This window comes from Carcharhinus amblyrhynchos, chromosome 17 (genome assembly GCF_965287045.1).
Source record: "Carcharhinus amblyrhynchos chromosome 17, sCarAmb.v2.hapA, whole genome shotgun sequence".
NCBI classification, from domain to species: Eukaryota; Metazoa; Chordata; class Chondrichthyes; order Carcharhiniformes; family Carcharhinidae; genus Carcharhinus; species Carcharhinus amblyrhynchos.
The window spans coordinates 10,284,744-10,312,565 of NC_137340.1; the positions used below are offsets into that span (position 1 = coordinate 10,284,744).

A 27,822-nucleotide genomic window follows, 5' to 3' on the forward strand; every position below is an offset into this window, starting at 1 on the left:
CAACATGGCCTAGAAGTCATTGTAATCTCTGGGTTCATACCCAGGTACTGAAATCCTGCCCTGTGACTCAAGGACAAGTGTAGACTTCAGATGAAAAGGCAAAAAGAAGACAGGAAGATTACTGGACCAATAAACACTGAAATGATTCAATGCTGATAGAAAGTCGGACATTCTGTCCTTGTTTCTTCTGTTGTAAATACTTATAATGGAAACTGCTACATAAGCTTGCCATGTTGTGTAATTAATGGTGAAATTGAAGTGCCTGTAGTTGGAAGGTTGAGAAATGTACCTAAGCAGCTTGTTCTAAAGAATATGGATTCAGGATTTTATCGTGAGAGCAGTTGACAGGAAGTGCGTGCAGAAATAAGATTCTGAATGTGTGTAGCATTCTCAGCTCTTTGGAATTAGTTAGCAAAAAGAAAAATGACAGAAATAAGAATTTAATTGGTTTGATAGAATATCTGTTTCTTTTTAATTTTGATTTACCACAGCCAGCCTAATTAGTGACTCATATTTTCTCATTTTGATCGATCAAAAAGTTGAATGGAAATGCATAATGTTGAATGATAGGCAAGGAAGTCTGTCATTCACATGACAAGGGAGATGTTTGCGGGTAAATGTGTAGGGATATGGGGATAGGGCCTGGGTAGGATTGTGGTCGATGCAGCCAAAGGGCCTGTTTCTGCACTGTAGGGTTCTATGTTAGGGTTCTATGTTTGGTGTTTCATTTTAATAGTACACCTATAGATAAATGTTGATAAACAGATGTACCTTCAGACATTGCATTGATGGAAAGGATATAACGTAACTTTCAAAATACTGTTTAAAAATATCTTGACATCAACTAAGAATTCTAGTTAATACTAAGCAGTATGATGGCAGATGTGACAGTCAGAAGCGCTTGTATGTATGATCTAGTCGCTTGAACAGTTGTCATTGAATCTGGGGGAAATGTTAGTTCTGAATTCAGAGATTAAACTCATTGGCACAGGGCAATGACATTTTGCCTAGCGGTGCCAAAATAAATGTTTTCAGTCTTACCCAAATGTCACAGAAAGTCATAAATTGCCATATGAATCAAACATCAATGAAATATCTTGTTTTTTCCCAGGCATTAATGAATTGGAGAATTGACAAATGAAGCCCCTCATTAGCAAAATTCTCCATTCCTTCACTTGTTGCTTGAAGAAGCACTGACACTAATGAAAACCCTTGCCGTTATTCAAAAAGTAGAAAGAAATGTACCTAAGCAGCTTGTTCTAAAGAATTTGGATTCAGGGTTTTATCGTGAGAACAGTTCACAGGAAGTGCGTGCAGAAATAAGATTTTGAATATATATAGCATTCTCAGCTCTTTGGATTTCCCCTATTGTTGTGGCACTGAAACCAAAACAGCCAAGTGTGGAAGCCCATTAAACTTTAAACAGAAGCTTTTGTGCAGCACTGGAAAAGTTTGTTTGGATTTTTTGAAGAGTGAGCTTGTTATATGTGTCAGTAAAACCTTAATGCACACACAAAATCTACACATTCGCACACACCAGCAAAACGTTCTAACGCAAGTAACTGAGATGTTTTCCAATGAAGAGGAAAGCTTATGCCTTGGTCTGGAGTTACCTGCATTTTGATGTCTGTTTGTTCAGACCTGCATCATTGTAACTAAGCATAAACATCTCCTACTGCTCTTTAATGGCCCTTCATCAAAGCCACCTTGTAGCTTCTGTTGAGTGATGGCTACTGAAATGACTAGCTTTTGACTGAACTTGTCGACCAGAGAGGAATTATTTTGTCATTTGAGGCTTCCGACTGTACCATCAACAGTGGAGAGATGCAGAGGAATTGATCTCAATGAAGCCCGCCCTTGTTTCATCCTTTTGCATGTAATTCTAAAAACCATGATGTTAGGTGAACTTTAAGAAGGTTTGATCCCTGCCTTTATTATGGACTCAGAACAGTCAGAGATAGATTGTGGAAATAGCCATTGGGAAAGACGACTGTGTGTGTTGGGGGGGTACAAAACGTGATCTGAATGCAAACATGATGTAACGCATTTTCTTACATGAAACATAATTTGTGTCAGGTAAATTAAATTATTGCCTTCTGTGTGGAATTGCAACAACCGTATTGACCACTTTATTGCCATTGTCCATGAAAGATACCAAGTGTGATCAAAACTAACTTTTAATTAAATGAGCTAAGGAATTTACAGCACAAGGGAAAACATTTGATATGCCATGTCTAGACCGATTGCTTATAGAATAATCCAAAACTAAGCCCACAATCACTCCCATTTCTCCAAATCCCTGTAACTTTCCCAGCTTTCAAATACTTGGCTAATTTTCTTTCGAAGGTGTAATGGTCTTTGCCTCAACAACTCCATGTGGCAACCTTCTGCACAACAACATTCTCCTAACCCCTCATCCCCTCTCTGAGTGACCAAGGTTGATGATTTTGTCAATGATTCACTAAGCAAACAAGAAAATCTTTTCGTCGTATTGCTATCAAAACTCTTCTAAATTTTAAAAAACATAATTGGAGAAAAGGGTCATGGGCATTCTCCCTGGCATACTTGGTGACATTTGTCCCTCAACCAGCATTATTAAAAAGGATTAACTGATCACTTAGCTAATTGAAGTTAGTGGGAGCTTGCTGTGCACAAATTGGCTGCCATGTTTCTGACATCACAACAGTGAATAAACTTCAAAAATATTTTCAGAAGCATTCCCTCATCACAGAATAATTAGAGGTCTCGCCTCCAACTCTTAAGAATCCCACATACACGATGGCAGGAGATTAATTTGTGGGACATGGGTGCCACTGGCTGGCCTGTATTTATTGCCCGGCCCTAGTTGCCCTTGAGAAGATGGTGGTAGCTGCCTTCTTGAATCGCTGCCATCCACATGCTGCAGGTTGACCCATAATGCTATTAGGGAGGGAATTCCAAAGATTTTGACCCGGCAGCTGGGAAGGAACAGCGATATATTTCCAGGTCAGGGTGGTGAGATAGCTTGGAGGGAAGCTTGCAGGTGGTGGTGTTCCCATCTACCTACTCCCCTCGTCCTTCTAGTTGGAAGTAGCTGTTTGTTTGGAAGGGGCTGTCTAACAATCTTTGGTGAATTTCTGCACTACATCTTGTAAATAGTACCTGCTGCTGCTGCTACTCAGCATCAGTGGTGGAGGGAGTAGTCTGAGAAAAGTAGAAACTGTTGAAGTGCGAATACTTGCTCTTCGTGTGAAGTCAGATGTTACCATGCTGAGGGCCATGAACTCATTTGTGTCAGATAATTTTGAGAGACCTAAAGAGAAACAGCTTTTGTTTTGAGAAAAAGCATTTTCTTCTTTTAGTTTGGTATTGTCGTGGTTCCCCAGGATGACAACTAACTCTAGCCAATCGAAGCAGAGAGTCTGAGCCCCGATCCTCCAAGCAGTAGACTTTATTCTCCAGTACAAGACAATAAAGCCGGGATGTCCGGAACAATCCAACGAACCGTTCGCTTTACAGTCTTTTTATGCTCACTGCAGCTCCATACCCCGAGATCCCTTATCTCATCCTCAAGGTTGACCTCTTTTAGCCACTATTGTTTCTGGGCCTGCCATTTATCTACCTTGTTTGAGATTGGTCACTAATTAACGCATCATTTACTTCTTGAAACCATTGTAGTTCCAACCTTTGTCCTTATCCAAACAGTTCTACTTATACAACAATCGTGGTTTAGCTGACTCAGGCCGAATAGTTAAGAAAACACATTTACTTCATTCTTTCTTTCTTGTCATAATCATATTATGAGTTGGGTAACTGGACAATACCCATTGTTCCTCAAGGTGGTTACTGTTTACATTCATTGATTATAAATGATTACGATACTGATTACATTAGGTAACATACATTGATTATATTGGTTATATTTAATTAACATGCTGATCTCATCACATTTCAACGTACGAGTTTTAATTACGAGTTTCAGTTGATGAGAGTAAATTCTCTCACAGTGTCAGGTTTATTCTTTTTGTTTAAACAAGAACTTTTATGCTTTCTTGCCAGCTTCCTCCTTCAGTTTTACCAACTCGTGCTTGATAATTTTGTTTCTCATTTTCTTCGCCCTTATGACCTTGTAGCGATCAAAATCTGACATTTTGGTTCTCTTTGCACAGGCTTCAATTTTCTTTGCTCAGTGGGTGGCTTTCCATCTCTCTGATTTTTTTTCCCTTTTCCCAAGCAGCTTTCACATACTTGTGGTGGACACTGTGTGTAATTTGAATCTTGAAATCAGTGAGCTGCATACATTTAAATGGCTTTACTTGTCTCCGTACTCCACTGCAAGGGCCATCTACCAATGCCTTGTTCTGGTCAATGACATCCACAGTCACCACCAGTTTGCCAGTGAGGGCCAAAGGCGATATAGGCCACGCAACCCATCTCCACGTATCGCTTGTAGACCATGTCAGGCGGCAGCCATGGGACAGAGCAGCAGTAGTCACTTTTACCTTGGGTCTGATTTAGGTTCAGAACCTGTGACTAGAATTACCTGTAGGGTAGCATTCTTTGGATACTTTGGGCTTTTAGTTTGTGAGAAACCAGTGCATGTGTTAACTTTGCTTTGAGAAATAGATATTTTGTGTCTTGACATTCTTTGGATGGGCATTTATCTAAGCCCATGCTCTTGAACTCACTGCTGGGAAAAAAAAACTGGTTCTAATGAACCTAGTGTTTTAATGTTTTCATTTCTTAATTACTTGTTGAGCAGCAAGTGGTGTGCAACATGCAAATTTACTTAATTCTCTCGCAACATTAATTTCCCTTATTTAAATCTAAGGTTAAAATACCTAAGCTAGCTGCAAAACTGAGTGGAGTAGGGCTTTTTTTGTCTGTGAATTAACATGGCTGTTGCCCTAAATCTGGGAAGGTGAGCAGCTGCACACAGTAACCACAGTCTGACAAAACTTAAAGCCATAAGAGGTGAGCTTACGAAACTTGCTTAAACATAATGCCACCATCACCAGAACTCTCCACTCACCTGACAAAGGGGCAAACCCCGAAAGCTAGTGGGTTTACTATCAAATAAACTTGTTGGACTTTAACCTGGTGTTGTGAGACTCCTTACTATGTTTACCCCAGTCCAACGCCGACATCTCCACATCATGTTTCTCAGCAGCCCAGGGCCTTTTCTGAATGCCTTACTCTGCAAGTCTAGGTGGCAGGGAACCCTAGCTGTCAGCAGTGGTTTCGTGGCTGTTTCCGCTGAGAGCTGTGTACTTTACTACCTTTACCATTGCCACATTAAAAAAAAAGGATTCTTACGGCATCCTTAATATAGTTCAAAGCAAAGCAAAATATGCTCTGTTAATTTTCGATAAATCTTTGTTTCAAATAAGCAAAGAAGTTAATTATCTTGTGGTCCTTTGAGGTCCTTTCTTGTCTTCTGAGCCCTTAGAAGCCAAAGGGTTTTCACACCTTTTAGAAGATTTAATGGACATTCCTGGAGAATTCTTTGTATTATAATGACTCTACACTGCCAGCTCTAGAGATAAGAGCCTGACAAGATTTGAAAGCACAGAAAGGTTCCTGATTGTCTGCCCATGCTTTCATTTTGGGAAAAAAGGCTTTTAAACTTAATTTAGCTTTGATACTGAAATGTATCTTTAAAACAGTTGTCCTTAAAATCTGTAATATCATAATTACACAGTCATGACATACATTCGGCCTTACAGGGGAAAATGGAAAGGTACATTATCATTTATTACAGAATTACATTGTGGAAATTAGATGAAGAAATGCATTTTATTTTTACACAGGTGGCTGATGCGATGCAATATTCTAATGCCTTTGTCCACTCCTAATATGTTGTATCTGGTGGATATCTTCCTTCACATTTTCCCAGTCTTTACAATAGTTTGCATTTGATTTCATTTTTGAACTCCATTGAATTCTCTTTCTGTAGCATTATCGGCTATAGAATTCGCCAGTTAAATCTGTAGATAAATCACCTGTTGTTTCTTCACCTGGGGATGTTTCTTGTTCACTTCCCAGACATAAACCTTTTAAATTCCCCCTGTGAGACAGCAAGTTATCAAAGACCTCTTTCTGTGCCAGTAATTTGATCCAAGTCTCCTCTTGCTGTTACGGGAATGTCATTGAGATGCTTTTTATGTTCGAGCAAGAATGCCTGGTTATTCTTGTTTGGTCTGTTCTTTGAACATTTTAAAACCTCTCTGTTTTTCCTCAGTCCACTCAGGTTGGATCTTATTTCATTCTCTTTGGGGCAAAGTGCTTTGAGTTGTTGCTTTTTTTCACTAACGCTCTAAGTCTGTCCCTCAATTCACGAATCAGTTTATCCCAATCATGTTTTAAACTAAGCTTTGTCGCCTCTGCGTCTGTATCTGAATTCTGAGATTCAACATTGACAGGTGCAGTCAGTTCCTGCGCTATTTCAGCCCACACAAGATCACTAAATGCAGTGCTAGCTAAGCACTAACCCCTTCAGATCACTCAGCAACCCCAATCCTTTTGGTGGGGCATTTTAATTTGCGAATTTTGTAGATTCCCCTTTCAATTTCTTTTAACTCCTTTGGCTTGCCTTCAGCCGTTTTAAGAAACAAGTGACTTTCCTCAAAGTCTACTTGGATATCTCTGTCATGGTCCCTTAGCCTGCTTGTTGACTTTCTCGGTCACTGTTTAATTCTGTGGGCTCTGCTTTAGCTACTTCAACCCTCAAAGGTTGTATTGCCAACCCCCACCCGTGTAGGTTTTCTGAAATCTTCCTCCAGATTCCTGCTGCAAAAACAATCCTCCCTGGATTGTTTTTGAGTCTTGTGGGGTAACACTTTCCAACCGGCGAGGTCATTCCCCTGTAGATTGGGACTACACCCGCTATTACCAGACCCATAACGCACTCACTCTGTAAGTAAATTTTAATCTTTGGCCCCTCTGAAAACTCTCCTCTGAGCCCTTTCATTCGCACACTGGAATTTATCCTTTCTTTTATTGTCCCTTGTTAATAAATTTTGCTAGCAGCCAGTGTCTCAGAGAACGTCAATGCCTTTTTCTGGCTCTTTCAAGCGGTTTGGAGTCATCTTCCCTTTGAATACAGAGCGTTGGTAGTGACCCTGGCCACGCTGCATGTTTGCAAGTAGGTTGACCACTTTCATGACCACTGATTCTGGTTTGTCATTCGGAGAACCTATGGGGTCTTCGCATGCCACCTGTGTGTGTGTGTGTGTGTGTGTGTGTGTGTGTGTGTGTGTGTGTGTGTGTTTGTGTGTGTGGGTGGGTGGGGAGGGGGGGGTGGGGGCGGGGGCGGGGGCAGGAGCGGTAGCAGTAACAGTAGAGACTACAACAAGCCACAGTGACTGCCACAATGCAATATCATCTTTGCCCTTTAACAACCTGAAAGCTGTAAAGTCTTTAAAAACCTTCCTGCCTGATTCCAAAACTCCAAGTCCATCTTTAAAGAAATATAACCTTGTGGTACAAAATATGCAAGTGCCTAGTTCTGCAATCTCCTGAAGATGCATCTCCTCCAGGAACCCAGCAACAGTCGGGACATCTGACTTCAGCTATTTGAACCCATCAGAACGACAATCCAAGAAGGAAAAGGGACTTCATTGTTTATCAGACCCACAACGACTGATCTCCTGCAACAAGCCAAACACACAAACTGTGAACTATTTGGTTTAAAATTTGTAGAAGTGAAGTAGCTTATTTTATCGTACCTTTCTTGAATGTGTGATGTGTGACTGAAGTAGTGTTTACACTCAAGGTGAGAGTGTGTTGTTACGAACCACGCTGACGTTATCTGTCCCAAGGCCCTGAATGAAGTTACTCCAGAGATTCTTCTGTGCTGCTTCTCACCAAATTCATGGAAGCAACAGGATTTCTGAGCTAGAATCAATCTCAATAAGTGGCTGAGAGGACGTGTTGGCTGAAGCTGAAGTAAAATGTTGGGTGTTGGCAAAAATGAAAACTTAATGCAATTAACTCATCAGTTAATCAAACCAGCCTCAGAATTGGATTGGTTGATAAACGTAGGTGCGTATAATTCAGGACCTTTTTGTAACTATTGACATAGAACCACAGCTGCTAATGTTGGAAAAAATGTCAAAAAGCAAGCAGAGATAATCTGAGATCTGCATAAGTCAATAAAGCTGAATCCTGCTCAATCACAAAATAAATAGCTAAATATAAAAGATATTTGTCTGAAACGTTAAAGCCTCCAAGTCCTCAATGAGGGACAGGCGGGTTGAGAATGAGTGCATCCTTTCATCGAGATAGACAGTCACCTGGAGAAAACACTGCCAGAAAATTTCTAAAGTTTACTTAGGCTGAATAAAATCCTGGTGTATTCTGTAACAAAAGGGTGGTAATGACATGCATTAGTCAATTATTGTACATAGCCTTTGTAGAATGATGTGAGAGTTTATACAATTATACTTTAGCTTCTGAATGTTTAGCATGGATAGCCTGATGCTATTTAAATTCTTCTGTGTAGTACACAAGCAATATTCCAAAGCAGGTGTTGAATAATAACTCACTAATAACAGTTTCAGATGGAGAAAGGTTATTCTGTGGATCATGAAAGCATTCACTTTTCATGTTCTACACAACTACACCTCAGCTTCACCCACTCTGATTTTCCTGTGTGATAGATATGAATTTTGTAGACACAGAAATGCTGGGGTCAATGCTGAGGATTGTGGTATTGCCTCTACATACACTCTTGTGAATATTGAAGAAAATACCAAGAAAATGATTTGCAACAACATGAAGTTGTGATCAATATCTGTCAAACTTAGTTAAGTTACGACAGGCACAAGCATTTTTATCTAAATTAATGGCCACTATTTCAGAATCCATGCCTTCCATTGAAACTTGATCATTCTTTTCTAATATTGCCAAGGTCAGAATGAAGGCTAAATGACACTAAATGGTAAATGGTCTTCTTTGCTTGTCAGTAAAAGAGATGCAGTAATCTTGTTTGTCTCTGTTGAGAACTTCTCATTGAATAATCTAAAAGGCATTATCTATAAGCTATGAAGGTAGATATTTAGATTATTTACCGTGGTATAAAGATGGGGATATTAGAAAATGGGAACAGCAAGTGTTCAGTGGGTTTTGAACCCAATTTCTTTTTGCTTCGGTAAGACTGCAGAATGCCTACAAAATATTTAAGTAAAGATCTGAAACCTTTCTTTCATTTTTGCAGCAGGGTTGCACTTTTTTCCTACCATGCTGACTTTGAATAAATAGAAGGAAAAGCTCCATGTGCAATGGAATTTTTAAAGTCAAACGACCTTTGAATGTTGCAATTTTTTTAAGTACTGACTGTCCTCACTGCTGTGAGGTCTCTTCCATCCAGCTGAGAGAGCAGACAACTCTTGTTTGAGTCTCCATATTTTCGTGTTTTTTATCACTGAATTTCTGCGTGGCACTTTGTTTCCACTCCAGTCTTGGCAGAAGCTGCTAATGGCTTGAAGTTTGTTTTAAACCTTTCTAAATGACATTTTTTTTTGATGCCCTGCATTTGAGTGGCCTAATACCCTTTGCATTTCACCTACGCTGTGATTTTCCAGACCCCTCACTCACCCATTTTTTTTCTCATGCTATGAACATATCCAAATATAGATATTTAAATCAGTTTAAATCTTCTTGGATATTTTGATATTCTATTTTCTTTCTGGGTTTCCTTTGCTGAAGTGTTGCACACAATGCAAACTGAATGGGAGTCTTCTGGCTCCTGCTGGAAATGGGCACAATATGGGCAGACTTGTGGACAAAAGTGACATTGGATTTCAGAACTATTTCCAGGCTCTGACAATTTGGACATTAGCTTCGAAAGGCAGCCACATGCTGATGCTAGCACACCAAAATTTTAGAGGTGCACTGAGTAAAGATGGACCGGCCTAAAATGAATGTAAAGGCTGACACATTTAATACAATTGATGTGTAATGATGATCTTAATTGCAAAAATTGTTAATCTCAATTGCAAGGATAACTGCAATATTGAAGACAATGTTGTAAACATAGCATTGGCATAGTAGAGTAACTCTTCTAATGTTGAAGCAAAGTAGCATTTTGATCTGTACCTGGACATGTCCTGTCTACACTTTAAATACTTTATGATGATTTAACCAAAATAGAAATAGCTCTTTCGCCTGATCTACTACCTTTGATTTGTTGAACACAGCAAAATGTTAAGGAATGTGGCTTTCTATAATTTACATTTTGAGAAACATTTGATAAGAATAGGAACATGAGTTTGCATTGAATATGCTTTATTTTCATGTTTTAAATTATCTGGATCAAAAATGTGAATAGGCAAGAATCGTTTTAAGGTTTCAAATTTAAATATGACGCATTAAATGTTATATTTGCACATTCTCTTTGTGTTTGCATGGGTTTCCTCCGGCTGCATCAGTTTCCTCCCACAGTCCAAAGATGTGCGGGTTAGATGGATTGGCCATGCTTAATTGCCCCTAAGTGCCAGGGGGACTTACTAGGGTAAATGCATGGGGTTATGGGGATAGGCCACCGAGTGGTTGGTGCCGACTCGGTGGACCAAATGGCGTCCTTCTGCACTGTAGGATTCTGTATTGTTACATGTGAAAACTAATGTTGAAATGTCTTGTGTAAACTGCGACCATATTAAAATATTTATATTACTTCCTCTCAGGCTACTGATCCAGATGCTGGTATTAATGGACAAATTCGGTACAGCCTGGCAAACTTCAATAACCTTTTCAGAATTACATCAAATGGTAGCATTTACACAATGACATCATTGGACCGAGAAACTGAAGATAAGTATGACCTGATTGTAGAGGCGTCAGACGGAGCAGTGGACCCTCGCCGCTCAACCTTGACTGTACCAATCAGAGTTCTTGATGTTGATGATAACAGTCCTATATTCTCACAATCCACCTATGTAGTTTCTGTACCAGAGAACAATGAAGCTGGAATGGTTATTCTGCAGTTACAGGTAAGTCAAAAAAAAAACTAATGTTCACTCTGAATAAACTATGTTACAGTCTTATAAATATTTTTGCATGAAAAGCATAAGGTCAGTAGCTACTGCTGGCAATTTGATTTGATTAATAATTGCCACATGTACTAGTGCACAGTGAAAAGTATTGTTTCTTGTGCACTATACAGACAAATCATACTGTTCATAGAGAATGAAATGAAAAAGTGCGGAATGTAATGTTACAGTCATAGCTAGGGTGTAGAGAAAGATCAACTTAATATGAGTTAGATCCTATCAAAATTCTGATAGCAGCAGGGAAGAAGCTATTCTTGATTTGCTTTGATTTGATTTATTATTGTCACATGTATTGGTATACAGTGAAAAGTATTGTTTCTTGCTTGCTATGCAGAAAAAGCATTCCGTAAATAGAGAAGGAAAAGAGAGTGCGCAGAATGTATTGTTGCAGTGTAGCTAGAGTGTAGAGAAAGATCAACTTCATGCGAGGTAGGTTCATTCAAAAGTCTGATGGTAGCAGGAAAGAAGCTGTTTTGAGTTGTTAGTGGGCTTTCTTAACTAGAGCAGTTGGTATGTAATCTCAGACTTCTGTATATTTTTCCTGATGGGAGAAGTTGGAAGAGGGTATGTCCAAGGTGCACAATGTCCTTGATTATGCTGGCTGCTCTTCCAAGGCAGCGGGAAGTGTAGACAGAGTCAGTCGATGGGAGCTTGGTTTGCATGATGGACTGGGCTTCATTCACGACCCTTTGTAGTTTCTTAGTTTTGGACAAAGCAGGAGCCATACCAAGCTGCGATACAACCAGAAAGGATGCTTTCGACAGTGCATCTGTAAAAGTTGGAAAAAGTCGTAAGAGACATGCCAAATTTCTTTAACCTCCTGAGAAAGTAGAGTCATTGGTGGGCTTTCTTAACTATAGTGTCAGCATGGAGGAATTAGGACAGGTTGTTGGTGATCTGGACACACAGAAACTTGAAGCTCTCGACCATTTCCGTTTTATTTCCATTGATGTAGACAGGGATCTATCTTCCTAAGTTTTCTGAAGTCAATGACTATCTCCTTCGTTCTGTTGACATTGAGAGAGATATTATTGTCGTTACACCAGTTCACCAGATTCTCTCTTTCCTGTACTCCATCTCATCATTGTTTGAGATCCGACCAACTAATCATCAAACTTGAAAATCAAGTTGGAGGGGAATTTGGCCACACGGCCTTAAGTTTATAAGGCGTACAGTAAGGAGCTGAGGACACAGCCATGTGGGATACTGGTACAGTGGATGATCGTGGAGGAGGAGTTGTTGCCTATCCTTACTGATTGTGGTCTGTTTGTGGTTTGGAAGTCTAGGATCCAGTCACATAGAGAGGAGAAGATCGCCACGCCACAGAGTTTGGAGATGCGTTTTGTGGGAATAATGGTGTTGAAGGCTGAGCTGTAGTTAATAAATAGGACTCTGAGATAGGTGTCTTTGTTGTTGAGGTGTTCCAGGTTGAATGTAGGGCCAGGGAGATGGTATCTGCTGTGGACCTGTTGCAGCGTAGGCGAGCTGTAGTGGATCCGGGCAATCTGAGAGCCTGGAATGTCTTTGAATGAACTATTAATGTGTCTGTAGGTGACAGCTGCTATAATCAAAGAGTTCTGATCAATCAAGTGAAAATATAGCAGTGTGATTCACATGGACATTCACATTCACCAGGTTTATTTTACAACATTCCACAGACTACATCTACTTCTGTTTCCAATCCAACAGACTCAGTCCTGCCCAGACATTTGCTGTAACTTGTTTGCACCATGTGTGTGTTCAAGTTCCTGGGTTTTGGACAGTCTATTTTCTACTTTGTAGGCGTGAACTTATTCACTGGGCTTTGATTCCGCTCAAGGCCGTTCCCTACAAGTTAAGTTTATCTGTTTATTAGTGTCACAAGTAGGCTTACATTAACATTGCAATGAAGTCACTGTAGAAATCCCATAGTTGCCACACTCTGCCTGCTCGGATACACAGAGAGAATTAGCACAGCCGATGCACCTATCCAGCATGTCTTTCGGACGGTGGGAGGAGACTGGAGCACCCAGAGGAAACCCACAGCCATGGGAAAAACACGTAGACTCTGCACAGACAGTGACCCAGTGCAGGAATCAAACCTGGGTTCCTGACGCTGTGAGGCAGTAATGCTAACCGCTGTGCCGCCCAGCACACAAAAGGCAATCAATTATTTGTTATTCAATTTAATTCCCTTATCGCTCAACCGGCTAGTAGTGGAAAATTGTGGGTCCGCCTGCCACCAGTCTCACCTCTGCAGCCAAATGAAAATTCGGTCCTTGGTTCAATGCCTCACTTGGCTAAACAAGACTCACTGCACTGAAGTGTCAGTATATATAAATCTAGCCATTCAGCTTGGGTCCACAACTTTCAGACTCGAAGACAAGAATGCTATCAAATAAGACTTGGCTTCTGTGAAACCAAGGTTACCCTCTGTGCATCTTGGGACATGATGGCCGCGATTTTACTGGCTCTTCCTGCCCATTAATGAGGGAACGAGAGCCAAGAAATCAGGTTTGCGCCCGATTTCTTGGCTCTCGCGATAATAGCGGCGCTGGATTTCCAGCGCAGTCAGCCTCACGCCCATTTCCGGCAAGAGGCTGAATAAATTATTTAAATGGTAATTTCCATCTATTTAGCGAGCTCGGCGCTCAGTTGTCTGGGCTCACTTGCCTTTGTGGCCTTGCTGGGGCAGCTCCTGTCTGGTGAGGAAGTCGCCTCCTCCCCGTGAATGGGGGACAGTCATGTTGCCCTCGCAAAGTTTAAGTTCACTGGATGATTTCTAGCAAAGCTGTCTTCCGAGCCAGTTGCACACTTGGTCCAAAGGAGAGGGAGGAAGAGTGTACTACAGTGTTGCCTGTTTCATCTGCTAAAAATCCTCTTGACGCTACCTGTGTCACTTGCAGTCTCTCTGCAGCTGCGCAGCTTGCCCAATTATACTTCACTCGTTGTGTACTGGAGAGTGGTTTTGGGTGGGTCTGTCTATGGTCGCCATTGTTTCATTCTGCAGCAGTGGTACATGTGTACATATGTTCAAAGATCATATAAGATTGTTTAGGGCGTGCCACAAACTGGGCCATCAAGCACCTCTGCACAAGTGCCAATACACATAGCCGAAAGCAACTCCGACGAAGTTCCCAAAACAGCACTGAAAGCAACTGACTCAGGAGCACTGCCCCCAAGTGTGTGGCAATCTCATGTCACCACGCATAGTGAAACCCCACATCCAACCCGTCCATGTGCTGGCTTGTTAGGGAATCATTAAGAAACAACAAGGGGTCATGTGTTTTCCATAAACAATATACAACAAACATTGTTGTTTCAATATCCAAAATTTTATATTTTAGGGTATCTTCCTTAGACAGTTTTTGATAGGTCTGAAGGTTTGTTTTTTCACCTTCACCTTGTGATGCGGCCTTGCATTTTTAAAGCAGTTTTGCTCTTCTCGGCTCAAATTGCAAAGTTTGAATTGTAATTACACACCAAAATTTTCCAGAAGCTGGTCAGCTGGCAATATTAGAAGTTAGGTGATATGTGGCAACCATCTTAAGTCAGTGCATTTTCTTGTCTTTAAAAAGTCATACTTAAACAACTCAATATATGTTTAGTCAACCAGTAAAATTACAGACGTCTCACTCCTGCACAAGTCACATCATTGTGACAATAGGTGAAACAGGTTCAGAAGTCTGAACTCGTCATACAGTCACACAGTACAGTTCATTTGAAGGTTTAAGTATGAGAGCTGCCTGTTGCACAATGCGCACTTCACTGTACAAAGGATTCATCACAGTAAAATAGCAACAGAATACAATAGCTATTGTAGCGCAAGTGACTGAGAATGATGATGGAAAGTAACTGCAGAATCAGCAGCGCGAGAAGAGAAGACTGATGTGGCAGGTACTAATCCAAGCTGTCCTCAAAATGTAATGGAGCTGACTCATTTAAAAAAAAACACATATCGATTTAGAGTAAAAATGTTCTAGCATACCACTTCATTCCACCACCGATGCTCACTTGGCATTTATTCTGACCTCTTCCTGTGGTTCTTTACTTAAAGTGATGAGATATAAATACTGAGCTTAATGTTCAGTTCAAGTGCTGTGCTTTTATTTCATTTGCCACGCATCAATTGACTGTTGCCCCCTTAATTACACAAGGTGCTTTCCCTTTTGAGTTTCTTGTATAAACATGATAGAAAACACACCGCCCCCTGTTGTTTCTTAATGATTCCCCAATGAACCAGCAGATGGGCTGGTTGGATGTGGAGTTTCACTGTGGGTGGTGACATGAGACTGCCACATACTGTAGACTTGGGGGCAGTGCGTCTGAGTCAGTTGCTTCCAGTGCTGCTTTGGACACGGAGCCGAGTTGCTTTCTGCTATACGTGTTGTCACTTGTGCAGAGATGCTTGATGGCCCAGTTGTGACATACCTAACAATCTAATATGATCTTTAAATATTACATGTGTACCACTGCTGCAGAGCACCCTCTCAGTATGTCTTTTTAATACATCATTAAGGACCTTGAGAAGTCTGGAATTCCCTGGTTCAAGGTTGGCTGTATCCGTTCACCCAGCTTAATGAAGATGTTGCACCTTAGAAATTGTATCCCTTGGTTTTTATAGTATTAGGCTGAGTATTTCTGAGAGTCACTTTATTGAGAGCTGAAATATTACCAGACAGTTACACTCTCGATTGGTGTGACGTCTTGTATAATATAAATTGTGGTCAGTGTGAGGGTGCCGCAGTGGTTGTCACATGCTTCATTGCAGACAATAGCGTCTGAGCCAAATGCAGCTTGTGGATTGCTCCAAGGTCTTCTTCAGTGTCTGAGATATGTCTTTCATTAAGATAAGACACTCATGTCGGAATTCCTCCTCAGACAGCAATTTTAGTTTGCAAGTAAGCCTTGCAGAGCCTGGATCCCCAAATACTGTAGCAGGCCTTATACTCGCCAAGTGCCTGTGCTTGTATATTCTGCACTGCTTGGTTTTCTTCCCATTATGTCCCCTCCACAGCCTCACCACGAGATCCTTTGAGGATGTATCGTGATGTTGATTTGATACTTGGGTGAGCTGGTGATCGTGGCACGGGATGTTGACTTGCTCAGATGAGCTATATTGACTTTTTCTGATACTCTATTTCAGTCTGAAGAAAGAACAGTGTCAAGTTTCCACTTCAGTTAACCAGATTGCAGGACTGCAGGTTATGGCAAGATTCTGTTACTGATATTATTCAAGTGCAGTGTATGAATGTGTGACTTTTGTCCACTTGGATTACTTTCCGCATCACAAACATAGTGGTCAGCATGAACTTGGAAACAATCTCTGGCTTCATATTTGTGCCCCCTCCCCCTCCCCCCACCAATGTTTTTCATTGAAGCTTCCTTGAACAAGGTATGGGGTTTGTATTGCCTCTTTTATTGCCAATGTGACATCTTTATACTGTTTATCAGGTTACATAAAGAATAGCATTGACATACTGTAAGTATACACCACTCTGATCATGCCAGTAATCAGTGTAGTTTGTGTAGCATAGTGGATTTTTTTCTTCGAGGTGATAAAACTCTTCTGGGTCATCTAAACACAAAGAACAAAGAAAATTATAGTCCAGGAACAGGCCCTTCAGCCCTCCAAGCCTGCACTGAACCTTCTGCCCGACTGAACTAAAACCCGCTACCCTTCCGGGGACTATATCCCTCTATTCCCATCCTATTCACGTATTTGTCCAGACGCCCCTTAAAACTATCACATCTGCTTCCACCACCTCACCCAGCAACAAGTTCCAGACACCCACGACCCTCTGTGTAAAAAAAACTTGCCTCATACATCTCCTTTAAATCTTGCCCCTTGCACCTTAAACCTATGCACCTTAGTAATTGACTCTTCCACCTTGGGGAAAAAGCTTCTATCAATTCTGTCCATACCCTCTCATAAACTTGTCGACTTTTATCAGGTTGCCCTTTAACCTCTGTCGCTCCAGTCAGAACAAACAAAGTTTCTCCAACCTCTCCTCGGAGCTAATGCCCTCTGTACCAGGCAACATTCTGGTGAATCTTTTCTGTACCCTCTCCAGAGCCTCCACATCTTTCTGGTAGTGTGGCACATATGCAGAATTCCACCTTTCTCATACACTTTCCCAACATGCCCAGCGTTTTCACTGAAGCAAATCATTCATTGTCCTGACTATCTCATGGTGGTGCTGCATCAGTTAACTTTGTCAAAGGGATTTTTATGGAGGAGCAGTAAACATTGAAAGGTTTTCCCAGGCTGACCTTTGCTGATGCGCAATAAGGTGATAGTCCTTTCATTCTTTCGACCTTATTGGCTTTTACTGGCTCCTATGATGCATTCCTAGAATGAAATTTTATAAGGAAAGAGCAATAGTATACTGGCTTTCACTATTTCAAAATCTTTACCGACTGCTTAGCGCCTGAGACAGATGCTGAACATTATTACTGCAGTTTATGTTTCATTGACTGCCTCTTATATAATTATTATAGCGCACAGCATCTTGCACAGAAGAACAGCAGTAAAACTGTGATTTCATGAGCTTAAACAGCATAACCAACACTCAAATAATTCTTGACTATAAAACAGTCACTTCGAGCTTGAGTGATTGTTTTGATTTGTTGTCTCTCTATTTTCACCTCATTCTCTCTCCTCTCCAATGTTATGGAATTCACGGATCCCTTTAAGCTACTCCAGTCAGTAATAAAGTTAGGAAATGATCAAGATGAAGACAAGAATAAACTGTCAAACAACCTGAGGGGTAGAATTTACATTTCTCTTGTTTAGAAAGCAGCCCTTCTATCACTTGAGCTAAAAGAATTCTAGCTTACAATTCATCAATTTCTAACTGCAGTGCACCACTTATTACCTTTGCTTCCCTTTTAGTTTTAATTTCTGTCCCCAGCATTTACACCATCTCTGCTTACTGTTGGCAGCCATTTATAAAAAGCAAATGATGCCAATCATTTGCCAAGTCAATTCCAGAGTTCTGTGTATTTGGAGAATGACAATCAAGAGCACTTGATAAACAAACATAACTTGATTGTGGGTGTGCTGTCTCTCATACCTGCTGCTGCTTCTCTGTTTCCTTCTCTACATCGACTTGCATCAGCTCCTTGCATTACATTACTACACCGTGGCTCTACCATGAGCCAAAAGGGACAAACTTATAACACAGAGGTTCCGTTTATAACACTAAGTGTGTCAGTTTTTCAGTAGATCTAATGCTAGTTATCATTGTTGCAATATTTAAGTATATACTAGAGATGAATAATGGGAGGTAGAAACATTCTCATGCAAGTTGTCACAAATCTTTCAGATGGTGCTGTTATCATTTGTGCTTCTCCACAGTTCTGAAATGAATACACTCCATCAACATGTCCTGTGCAATGAGCAATGGTTATTTATTAATGTCACAAACAGGCTTACATGAACATCCCAATGAAGTTACTGTGAAAATCTCTTAGTTGCCACACTCTGACACCTGTTCGGGTACACTGAGGCAGAATTTAGCATGGCCAATCCACCTAACCAGCATGCCTTTTGGACTGTGGGAGGAAACCAGAGTACCCTGAGGAAACACATGCAGACACCGGGAGAACGTGCAGACTCCGCACAGACTGTGATCCAAGCCGGGAATCAAACCTGGGTCCCTGGTGTTGTGTGGCAGCAGTGCTAACCACTGTGCCACAATGGGACCATTTAACATGCTTTTGAATTGATTGATTAAATATATTATGATAAAAGACATATCTTGCTTGTTCTAATATGTTTTCTCATGACTTGCCCTCCATCCTTTATAGCAGATAAATTGTATTAATACCAGTGCACCTGGTATAATAGGAGGAAACTATGGGGGCAATCTTTCCTCCTTAGCTCCTGGCAGAATGGCAAAGGCATGTTCAGATTGGGAAACCAAATCACTGAATTTAGTACCCAGCTGTTGCACTTAGAGGAAACTATTTGTCATTTAACCACTGCGTTCCCCATCCAGTTAGGCTGGGAGGGTGGAATGACACATCCGTTCTGTCAAAGGAAGGATCTCTAATGAGAGGGACATTGCCATGGGTTACAATGGCATTTGGATTTTTGAAGGTGTAGCAATTAAAAAATGGAGAGACTTGAGAAGGCTGCTTCCTAGGCCTCTTTCTATTCTCTGGAGGATCTTCTGCAGGACATGAGGTGCTGCCATGAGGTGAGCTCTCCCAACAACAAGTGGAAGGGGACAACATCTCCAAACATATGGGTATGGATGGAAGTGAGTGTGGAAATCGATAGCAATTGTATGCTCCCTCCAACATGGAAACAATGCACAAGAAGGATCCAGCACCTTCGGAGAACCCAGGACAGGACAGGTGAGTGGCATTACACCTACACATGCCAGACCCAGCACTCTCCACAGGTCAACAGATCTTGCAGCTAAGGCAGTTCAGTGTCTCAGCCTTAAGAAGGCTCAACCAAAGACAGGAATTCCAAATGCAATTTATGACTAATCTAGGAAATCTTCACACATCTGATTCAATTCCCGAAGAGTGGGATCAAATAAAATCAGTTGTACTACTCCTGTGTCCAGACCATTTGGTTCAAGCCTGATCATCACCAGGACTGGTTCAATGAAAGCAAGGCTGAAATATGTGACCTCCTGGGAAAAAAACAAGTAGCCTCCATTGTCTGGCAGAATGACCCAAAGGGGTGAGTCAAAAAAGCAGCATTCCAACAACTCACGTCTGGCATCCAGAGCCAAATTTGGAAGATGAAGGACATGTGGTTGGAGCAGAGAGCCCACGAGATCCAAAAATACACTGACCATCATGAGATCTGAAACAAATATCTTCAAAATCTAGACCAGGATCAAGCAAGGTCAGGTTATAGCCACAATACTATTTACAATGGACCTGACATAACTATTCAGCTCATCAAAGACAAATTGTCTTCTGGTGTACCCTGGATGGAAAACTATTAAATTTCAGATCCATCCATGCGAAAACGAAACTGATCACCATAATCATACGTGGGACCTTTTTCTCTGGAGCGTAGGAGGCTGAGGGGTGACCTTATAGAGGTCTACAAAATAATGAGGGGCATAGACAAGGTAGATAGTCAATATCTTTTCCCAAAGATAGAGGAGTCGAAAACTAGAGGGTATAGGTTTAAGGTGAGAGGGGAGAGATACAAAAGTGTCCAGAGGGGCAATTTTTTCTCAGAGGGTGATGACTGCCTGGAACAAGTTGCCAGAGGTAGTAGTAGAGGTGGGTACAATTTAACTTTTAAAAAGCATTTAAATAGTTACATGGGTACGATGGGTATTGAGGGATATGGGCCAAATGTGGGCAATTGGGATTAGCTAAGGGGCTTTAAGAAAAAAGGTTGCATGGACAAGTTGGGCCGAAGGGTCTGTTTCCATGCTGTAAATTTCTATGACTCGATCTACAGCTGGCATTTGACAGATGTATTCATCTGTGTGAATACAGATATTCATTCTGTATCAGATTTACAAGCCCCCACTCTTGATCTTGTCACTTCCTTGAAATAACCTAGTCCATCTAAAATCCTCTTCTTGTCTTCAGTTTTGCTTAAAGATGGGAATTATGTCATCTATCAATTTTGGAACAAACTTTTTAAGCAACTTCTTCACCATGAATCTGCAATGGCAGCTGGTACACCTGGTTATCCCCTTATACCCTGCAGTAGAATCCATGTGTGAACGCCTCTTGTTTTTTTTGTTTTTCAATCCAATCAAGTCCAATTCAGAGTCTCAACAAGTTGGGACAGTCCCGATCCAAGCTGACAAGACAGGGCTCTCACTTCCTGTCTTGGGCTTGAGCTACATGATCCAAGCTGATTGGAGTAGGTATAGCTCCTCCTCCAAGGCTTGATCTCATTTGCATCTTAGCCAAAAGGCCAAGATGCTGCTTTTAAAAATTGCTTCAAATGAAGCCGAAATGCAACCTAATGACTTCAACCAAGCGCAGCATGTCGATACTACACTTGATCTTAGCCAAAAGGCCGAGAAGCGATCTTGATGGAAGAGCTGCAATCAGTGATCAAACAGATGAAAAACAGCATGGTCTGCAGCCATGCTGGCTTTGCAGCTGAAATCTTCAAATCTGGTGAGCTTCTGTCACATCAAGACTCCATGTAGTTGTGTTATGAATTCTGGAGGAAAGATAGCTCCCCCTAATTTCAGGAATGCAATATTTGTAACTGCTTTAAAGCAGGCAGATAAATCCTGCAGTGAGCACTTTTCCTCTTGTCCATAACAGGGAAAATTCTGACACACATTCTCCTGAGTCACCTACTTCCTGTGCCGGGGGAAATCCTCCCAGGGACACAGTGTGGCTTTAGACCTTCCAGAGCAGCCTCTAAAATGGTCTTTATTGCCAGACAAGTCCAAGAAAAAGTGTGAGAACAACACCAGGAACTCTCCATTGCATCCACCTTAGCCAAGGCCTTTGACTCAATAAACCATGAGGTTTTGTGGAGTGTGCTCCAAACATGTCGAGTAAACTGTATCACAATCCTATAGTTGCCTCATGATGATATAACTGCAACTGTCATGAACAGGAGATCTGAAACAAATACCTTCAAAATCCAGGCCAGGGTCAAGCAAGGTCAGGTGATAGTCACCATACCATTTACAATGAGCCTGACAGTAGCTATTCACCTCATCAAAGAGCAATGGTCTTCTGGTGTGAGTATTAAATACAATCTGGATGGAAAACACTTTAATTTCAGTCCCAACCTTGCAAAAATCAAACTAATCACCATAGACATACATGATCTATAGCTGGCAGATGGCAGCAGTTTCATTGTCCACTCTTTACCAGATTTGCAACCACTCTTTATCTCTTCAGTTCTGTATTTAAGAAGCATAGCTTGTCCTTGAACGTTGCCAAAACAAACCTCACATCAACCCACACCTGGTCATCAAAACATTGGTGGCACAGTGCTTAGCACTACTGCCTCATAGCGCCAGGGATCCAGGTTCGAATCCCAACTTGGGTGACCGTGTGGAGTCTGCATGACCGTGGCAGAAACATGTGACCCTGAATAGATGGCATCCTCGAATCGAGGGACAGCCAATAATGCTGATGACCTGACAAGTTGCTAGCAGGTCAGGAAATGGTCATTTGGCTGGGGAATCAAGGACTCATGGTCTCAGTTGCTTTCTTAACTGCTCACCTCAACCCTACCTTTAAACTTTAATCCTGCCCCGGGAAAAGCCAGAAGAGGGCAGGCTGACATGAGGACCCTGACCTGATTCAGCTTCCATGGCTTTCCCAAACCGCATGCGAAGGAATCCATCCCCACCCAGCTGGGAAAGTTCTGCCCTGCGCACTTAAACTAAAATTTGTTCAACTGCATTAAAACTTAACCTGGATTTCCAAACATGGGAACCAGAGGAGGCCAATCAACCCTTGAACCTGCTACTCTATTCAATTGCATCATGTCTGATGTGTACCCCAACTCTGCTTCAGCCACCTTTGGCCCATATTGCCCTTTTACTGAATAAAAATCTATTACCTTCGTCTTGAAAATTATAATTTGTCCATCATCTGGCATTGAAAATTCCAGACTTGCATGGTGTTTTGTGTAAAAACGTGCTTTTTTAAAAAACTCTTAAATAGCATGTCTGTCACTGTAAGATTATGCCCCCGTTGTTCTGGCCCTAAGCACCAGGAAGCAGTTTATATCCCATTATCTTTTAAAAGCCCTTGATTAAATCACCCTGTCCTCATAATTTAATGCTCTAAGCCAGAATATCATTCTTAGGAATATGTGCCGTATTTTCCATCATTCTTGAGCTTCACTGCTCAAATACTCCCCACGAGGCCTGATTAAGAATCTGTACAACTGAACCATCACTTTCTCATTTTTACGCTGCAGCCCCTTGAGATGTAGGCCAACATTTCATTTGTTTTTTTTATTTATTTTTGTATCTGGGGAAGGCTTTTAGTGCTTTGCGCATTTGGACACTTGAATCCCTTCGCTCTTTTTACAGTTTCCAGTCACACACCATTTAGAAAATATTTCAAATTGCCTTTCTTTGATTTAAAATGGATACCTTCTCTCCTTGATGCATAACAGACAATTCCTCGTATTAATTCAAAACTAATTTGGAATATGACATAAAAAGTCACAGCAACATTTTAAATGCAATTTATATTTCATGTCATGAAATATTATTGTTTGACACTGTACAATACATCACAATTGAATTTATTGAATTGAAAATTAAAGTGGATTACTATGCATGGATCTCAGTTGCTTGCCTGATTTCATGAATAATGATTTTTTTTTCAATTATCCACAATGAATATTCTTCCACTCAATTCTGTTCCTTGCCACTTATTGCATAAGAAAGATCTTTCGTCGTGTTGCCCATGGTTCTTTTGTCCTTCACCTTAAATCGATTGTCCTCTGGTTCTCAACCCTGTACCGATGGAAGCAGATTCTCTCTATTTAGTCTATCCTCTCGTGATTTTGAACTCCTCTGTCGAAACTGCTCTCAACATTCTCTTCTCTAAGAAACTTCTTCAATCTATTCACACAGCTGAAGCCACTCATTCCTGGAAGCATGTTCGTAAATCTTTTCTGCGTCATTTCTAAAGATTTCAAATCTATCCGAAAGCGCTGTGTTTGGTTTAGTTTTAATGTATTTATTAGCCTCACAAGTAGGCTTACATTAACACTGCAGTGAAGTTACTGTGAAAATCCCCTAGTCGCCACACTCTGGTGCCTGTTCGGGTATATTGAGGGAGAATTTAGCATGGCCAGTGTACCTAACCAGCATGTCTTTCGGATGATATAGCATCATTAGTTGAACGCAGTGATTCAGATGAGGTTGAGGTAGTGTGACATAAAGGTTGATCATATCTTCCTTGCATTTGTACTGCATGCCTTTATTTATAAAGCCTTTTTATTTACTTTCTCAGACTGCCATAAGATATAAGAGCAGAATTAGGCCATTCGACCTATCGAGTCTGCTCTGCCATTCAATCATGGCTGATAAGTTTCTCAACCCCATTCTCCCACTTTTCCCTAGTAACCCTTGATCCAAAATAGGTGCTTGTTAGGTACATTGGCCATGTTAAGTTTTCCCTCAGTGTGCCTGAACAGGCAGCCGAGTGTGACGACTAGGGGATTTCCAAAGTAACTTCATTGAATGTTAATGTAAATCTACTTGTGACATTAATAAATAAACTTTAAACTTTATCCCTTTACCAATCAAGAACCTATCTATCTCTCTCTTAAACATCCTCAATGAGCAGGCCTTCACAGCTGTAATAACTCCATGGAGACAAAAGTCCCGTCATCAAATTTATTTAAGAACATAAGAACATAAGAAATAGGAGCAGGAGTAGGCCAACTAGCCCTTCGAGCCTGCCCCGCCATTCAATAAGATCATGGCTGATCTGTCGTGGCTCAGTTCCACCTTCCCGCCCTCTCCCCATAACCCTTAATCCCCTCTCTCATCAAAAACCCATCAACCCGCGTCTTGAAAATATTTAGCGAGGCAGCCTCCACCACTTCAACGGGCAGAGAATTCCAGAGATTCACCACCCTTTGAGTGAAGAAGTTCCTCCTCAACTCTGTTCTAAACCGCCCCCCCTTTATCTTGAGGCTATGCCCCCTAATCCTACTATCCTTTCTGAGCGGGAAGAGTCTCTCCACCTCTATCCTATCCATCCCATTCATCATCTTATACGTCTCAATGAGATCTCCCCTCATTCTTCTAAACTCTAACAAGTACAAGCCTAATCTAATCAGCCTCTCCTCATAGCTCAACCCCCTTAACTCCGGCATCAGCCTAGTAAACCTCCTCTGCACTCCCTCCAAGGCCAAAATATCCTTGCGTAAGTACGGCGCCCAAAACTGCACACAGTACTCCAGCTGCAGCCTCACCAATGCCCTATACAGCCGCAGCAAGACCTCCCTACTTTTATATTCAATCCCCCTCGCGATGAAGGCCAGCATCCCATTCGCCTTCCTGACCACCTGCTGCACCTGCAAGCTGGGTTTTTGCAACTCATGCACAAGGACCCCGAGGTCCCTCTGCACCGTCGCCTGCTGCAGTTTTTCTCCACGTAAGTAATAATCCTTCTTACCATTATTCCTACCAAAGTGGACCACCTCGCACTTACCAACATTAAATTCCATTTGCCATTTCCTGGCCCATTCGCCCAGCCTATCTAGATCCTTCTGTAGACTTTCCCCACCCTCCGCACAATTTGCCTTTCCACCAATCTTGGTGTCATCAGCAAATTTTGACGCCCTACACTCGGTTCCCTCCTCCAGATCATCTATATAAATGGTAAATAGCTGAGGCCCCAGCACCGACCCCTGGGGCACTCTACTAGTCACCATCCGCCAATCCGAATAGCACCCATTGACCCCCACTCTCTGCCTCCTATTTGACAACCAGTCCTCTATCCACGCTAACACCCTACCCCCAACTCCATGCCCTCTGACCTTCTGTAATAACCTCTTGTGAGGTACCTTGTCAAACACCTTCTGAAAATCAAGAAAGACCACATCCACCTGCTCTCCTCTATCCACCGCCCTAGACACATCCTCATAGAACTCCAGTAAATTTGTCAGACACGACTTCCCATTAAGGAAACTGTGCTGCGTCTGCTCTATCAAGCAGTTCCCCTCAAGATGCCTGGCTATTTCCTCCTTGATGACGGATTCTAACATTTTACCTACAACAGACGTTAAACTAACAGGCCTATAATTCCCCGCTTTTTGCCTGGCACCCTTCTTAAACAACGGCGTAACATTAACCGTTTTCCAATCTTCCGGCACTTCCCCGGAATCCAGCGACGTCTGGAAAATAACCACCAAGGCATCCACTATCACCTCCGCTATTTCTTTCAGGACCCTCGGATGCATTCCATCCGGTCCTGGGGACTTGTCCACAATCAGCCCCTCCAGTCTGTCGAGCACCGCCTCTCTAGTAACAGTAATGTCATCGAGACCCTCCAGTCCTACCACCTTTCCATCTCTAACATCCGACAAATTATTCACGTCCTCCTCCGTGAAGACCAAAACAAAAACGTTATTCAAGACCTCCGCCATATCCCCATCCCCTACCACTAAGTCCCCCTTCTCATCCTCTAAGGGACCAAGCTATACGTCTGTATACAGCCAGCTCTGCAGTTGCTCCCTGTTAAATGCAGGCTGGGAGCGTGAGGCTCCCTGATTGAACCATCAATTAGGACTCATCAGGTACCTCTTTTTGCAAAATTTCACCTGTCACTGTTGGTGGGATTTGAACCCGTGTTTCCAGATTGCCAGACATTACTTTTCCAAGATACAGCCACTAGTGTGATTGAATCACAAGGGCAGTAGGACTCATCAGATAGTTCATTCTCTAGTCAGCCAACCTCATTAGCCTGGCTGAAGTCATCAGGGCATCAGGCCTAAGTCCAACAGGTTTATTTGCACAAGCTTTTGGAGTCTCAGGCTCCTTCATCAGGTAAATGAGGAGTTGTGTTCACAAACAGGTCATGTACAGTCATCACAGCAACCTTCTGTGGCAATGAATTCCATAGATTCGCCATCCTCTGGCTGAAGAAATCCCTTCTCATCTCAGTTCCAAAGGGTTGTCCCTTAATGCTGAGGCTGCTCTCTCACCCTTAATGAATTGTGAACATATTCTCTGTGCTTCCTTTAAAATTGTGCTCTATATTTGCATTGTTTCTCCTTGTTCTTCCTACCAAAGTGCAATACTTGACAGGTCTTTGCATTAAATTGCACATCCCACATTTCTGCCTATTCCACCAACCTTTCTGTATCTTCATGAAGTTTATCACTGTCCTTCTCACAGTTCACCACCAAATTCCAAGTTTCATGTCAACTGTAAAAATTGAAATTGTGCCCTTCACACCTAGTCTAGGCTATTAACCTACATCAAGAAAGCAATGGTCCTGGTATCGAAACCTAGGGAACCTCATTGTGTACCTATTTCTAGTCTGAAAAACATCAGCTCACTGCTACTTTGCTTCCTATTGCTGAGTCCATGTTGCCATTATCACCTCTATTTCATAGGCTCAATTAAATGAGTTAACATTTAGAAAGTGCCTTAAAAAAACTCTTCTGGCTTTCCCTAGTTTATCCACATTTATCCAAGTGACTGTTAATGTTCTTCTGGATTATCATCTCTGAAAGCTTCCCCACCACTGAGGTTAAAAATGACTGACCTATATTTGCTGGGTTTATCCTTACAACCTTTTTGAACAGGAACGTGACATTTTAAATTCTCCAGTTCTTGGATAACACTCCCTTGTCAAAGGAAGGACTGGAGTATTATGGTCAAAGCCACCATAATTTCCGCCCTTGCCTCCCTCAGCATTTTAGATGCATTCCTTCCCGTACTGCTGCCATATCTGGCATCAGTACTGAGGGAAGCATGAGCTTTTCTCTTGAGATGGGCTCTGCTTACACTGTACAGCGAAGTCCGTGGATAGGACTCTGAAATTAACATGTGGGTGAGCCAAGTGGTTCAGGTGAAAGGAGGTTTAGAAATCTAAAGAAAAATGTTGAGGTGAGTGTAGCAATGTATAAAGACAAGCAGAATGGGACGGAGATGGAAGGGACAGAGAATTTAACAAAAATGTACATTGGTGAGTAAGGTCAGTGCAGGGAGCGGAAGTAAAAAGTTACTGAATGCGATGTAATAGTTGAATTAGTGGCACAAATGGAGATAAATCATTTAGAATTAATGGCCATTACTAAAAAATGATTGCAAGGAGATCGAGGTTGGGAAGTAGTCTGAGGATTAAAACAATTGTTTTGCTG

At 41.7% G+C, this 27,822-nt stretch overlaps 1 protein-coding gene, 1 non-coding gene and 1 pseudogene across 12 annotated transcripts in view; 1 reads left to right on the forward strand and 2 right to left on the reverse strand.

Moving 5' to 3' along the window:
- pcdh15b (protocadherin-related 15b) overlaps positions 1-27,822 on the forward strand; it is a 1,349,261-nt gene that overhangs the window by 1,058,297 nt on the left and 263,142 nt on the right. For all 11 annotated transcript variants that reach the window (XM_080205457.1, XM_080205459.1, XM_080205466.1 and 8 more), the window contains one exon: positions 10,665-10,970. In XM_080205457.1, the coding sequence (XP_080061583.1) occupies positions 10,665-10,970 (306 nt within the window). The remainder of the gene's footprint in view (positions 1-10,664; positions 10,971-27,822) is intronic.
- On the reverse strand, positions 4,022-4,437 carry LOC145354171 (large ribosomal subunit protein eL14-like; annotated as a pseudogene).
- LOC145354591 (U2 spliceosomal RNA) lies at positions 20,838-21,036 on the reverse strand. The gene has a single exon (XR_013888866.1). It is a non-coding gene; the product is annotated as a U2 spliceosomal RNA (small nuclear RNA).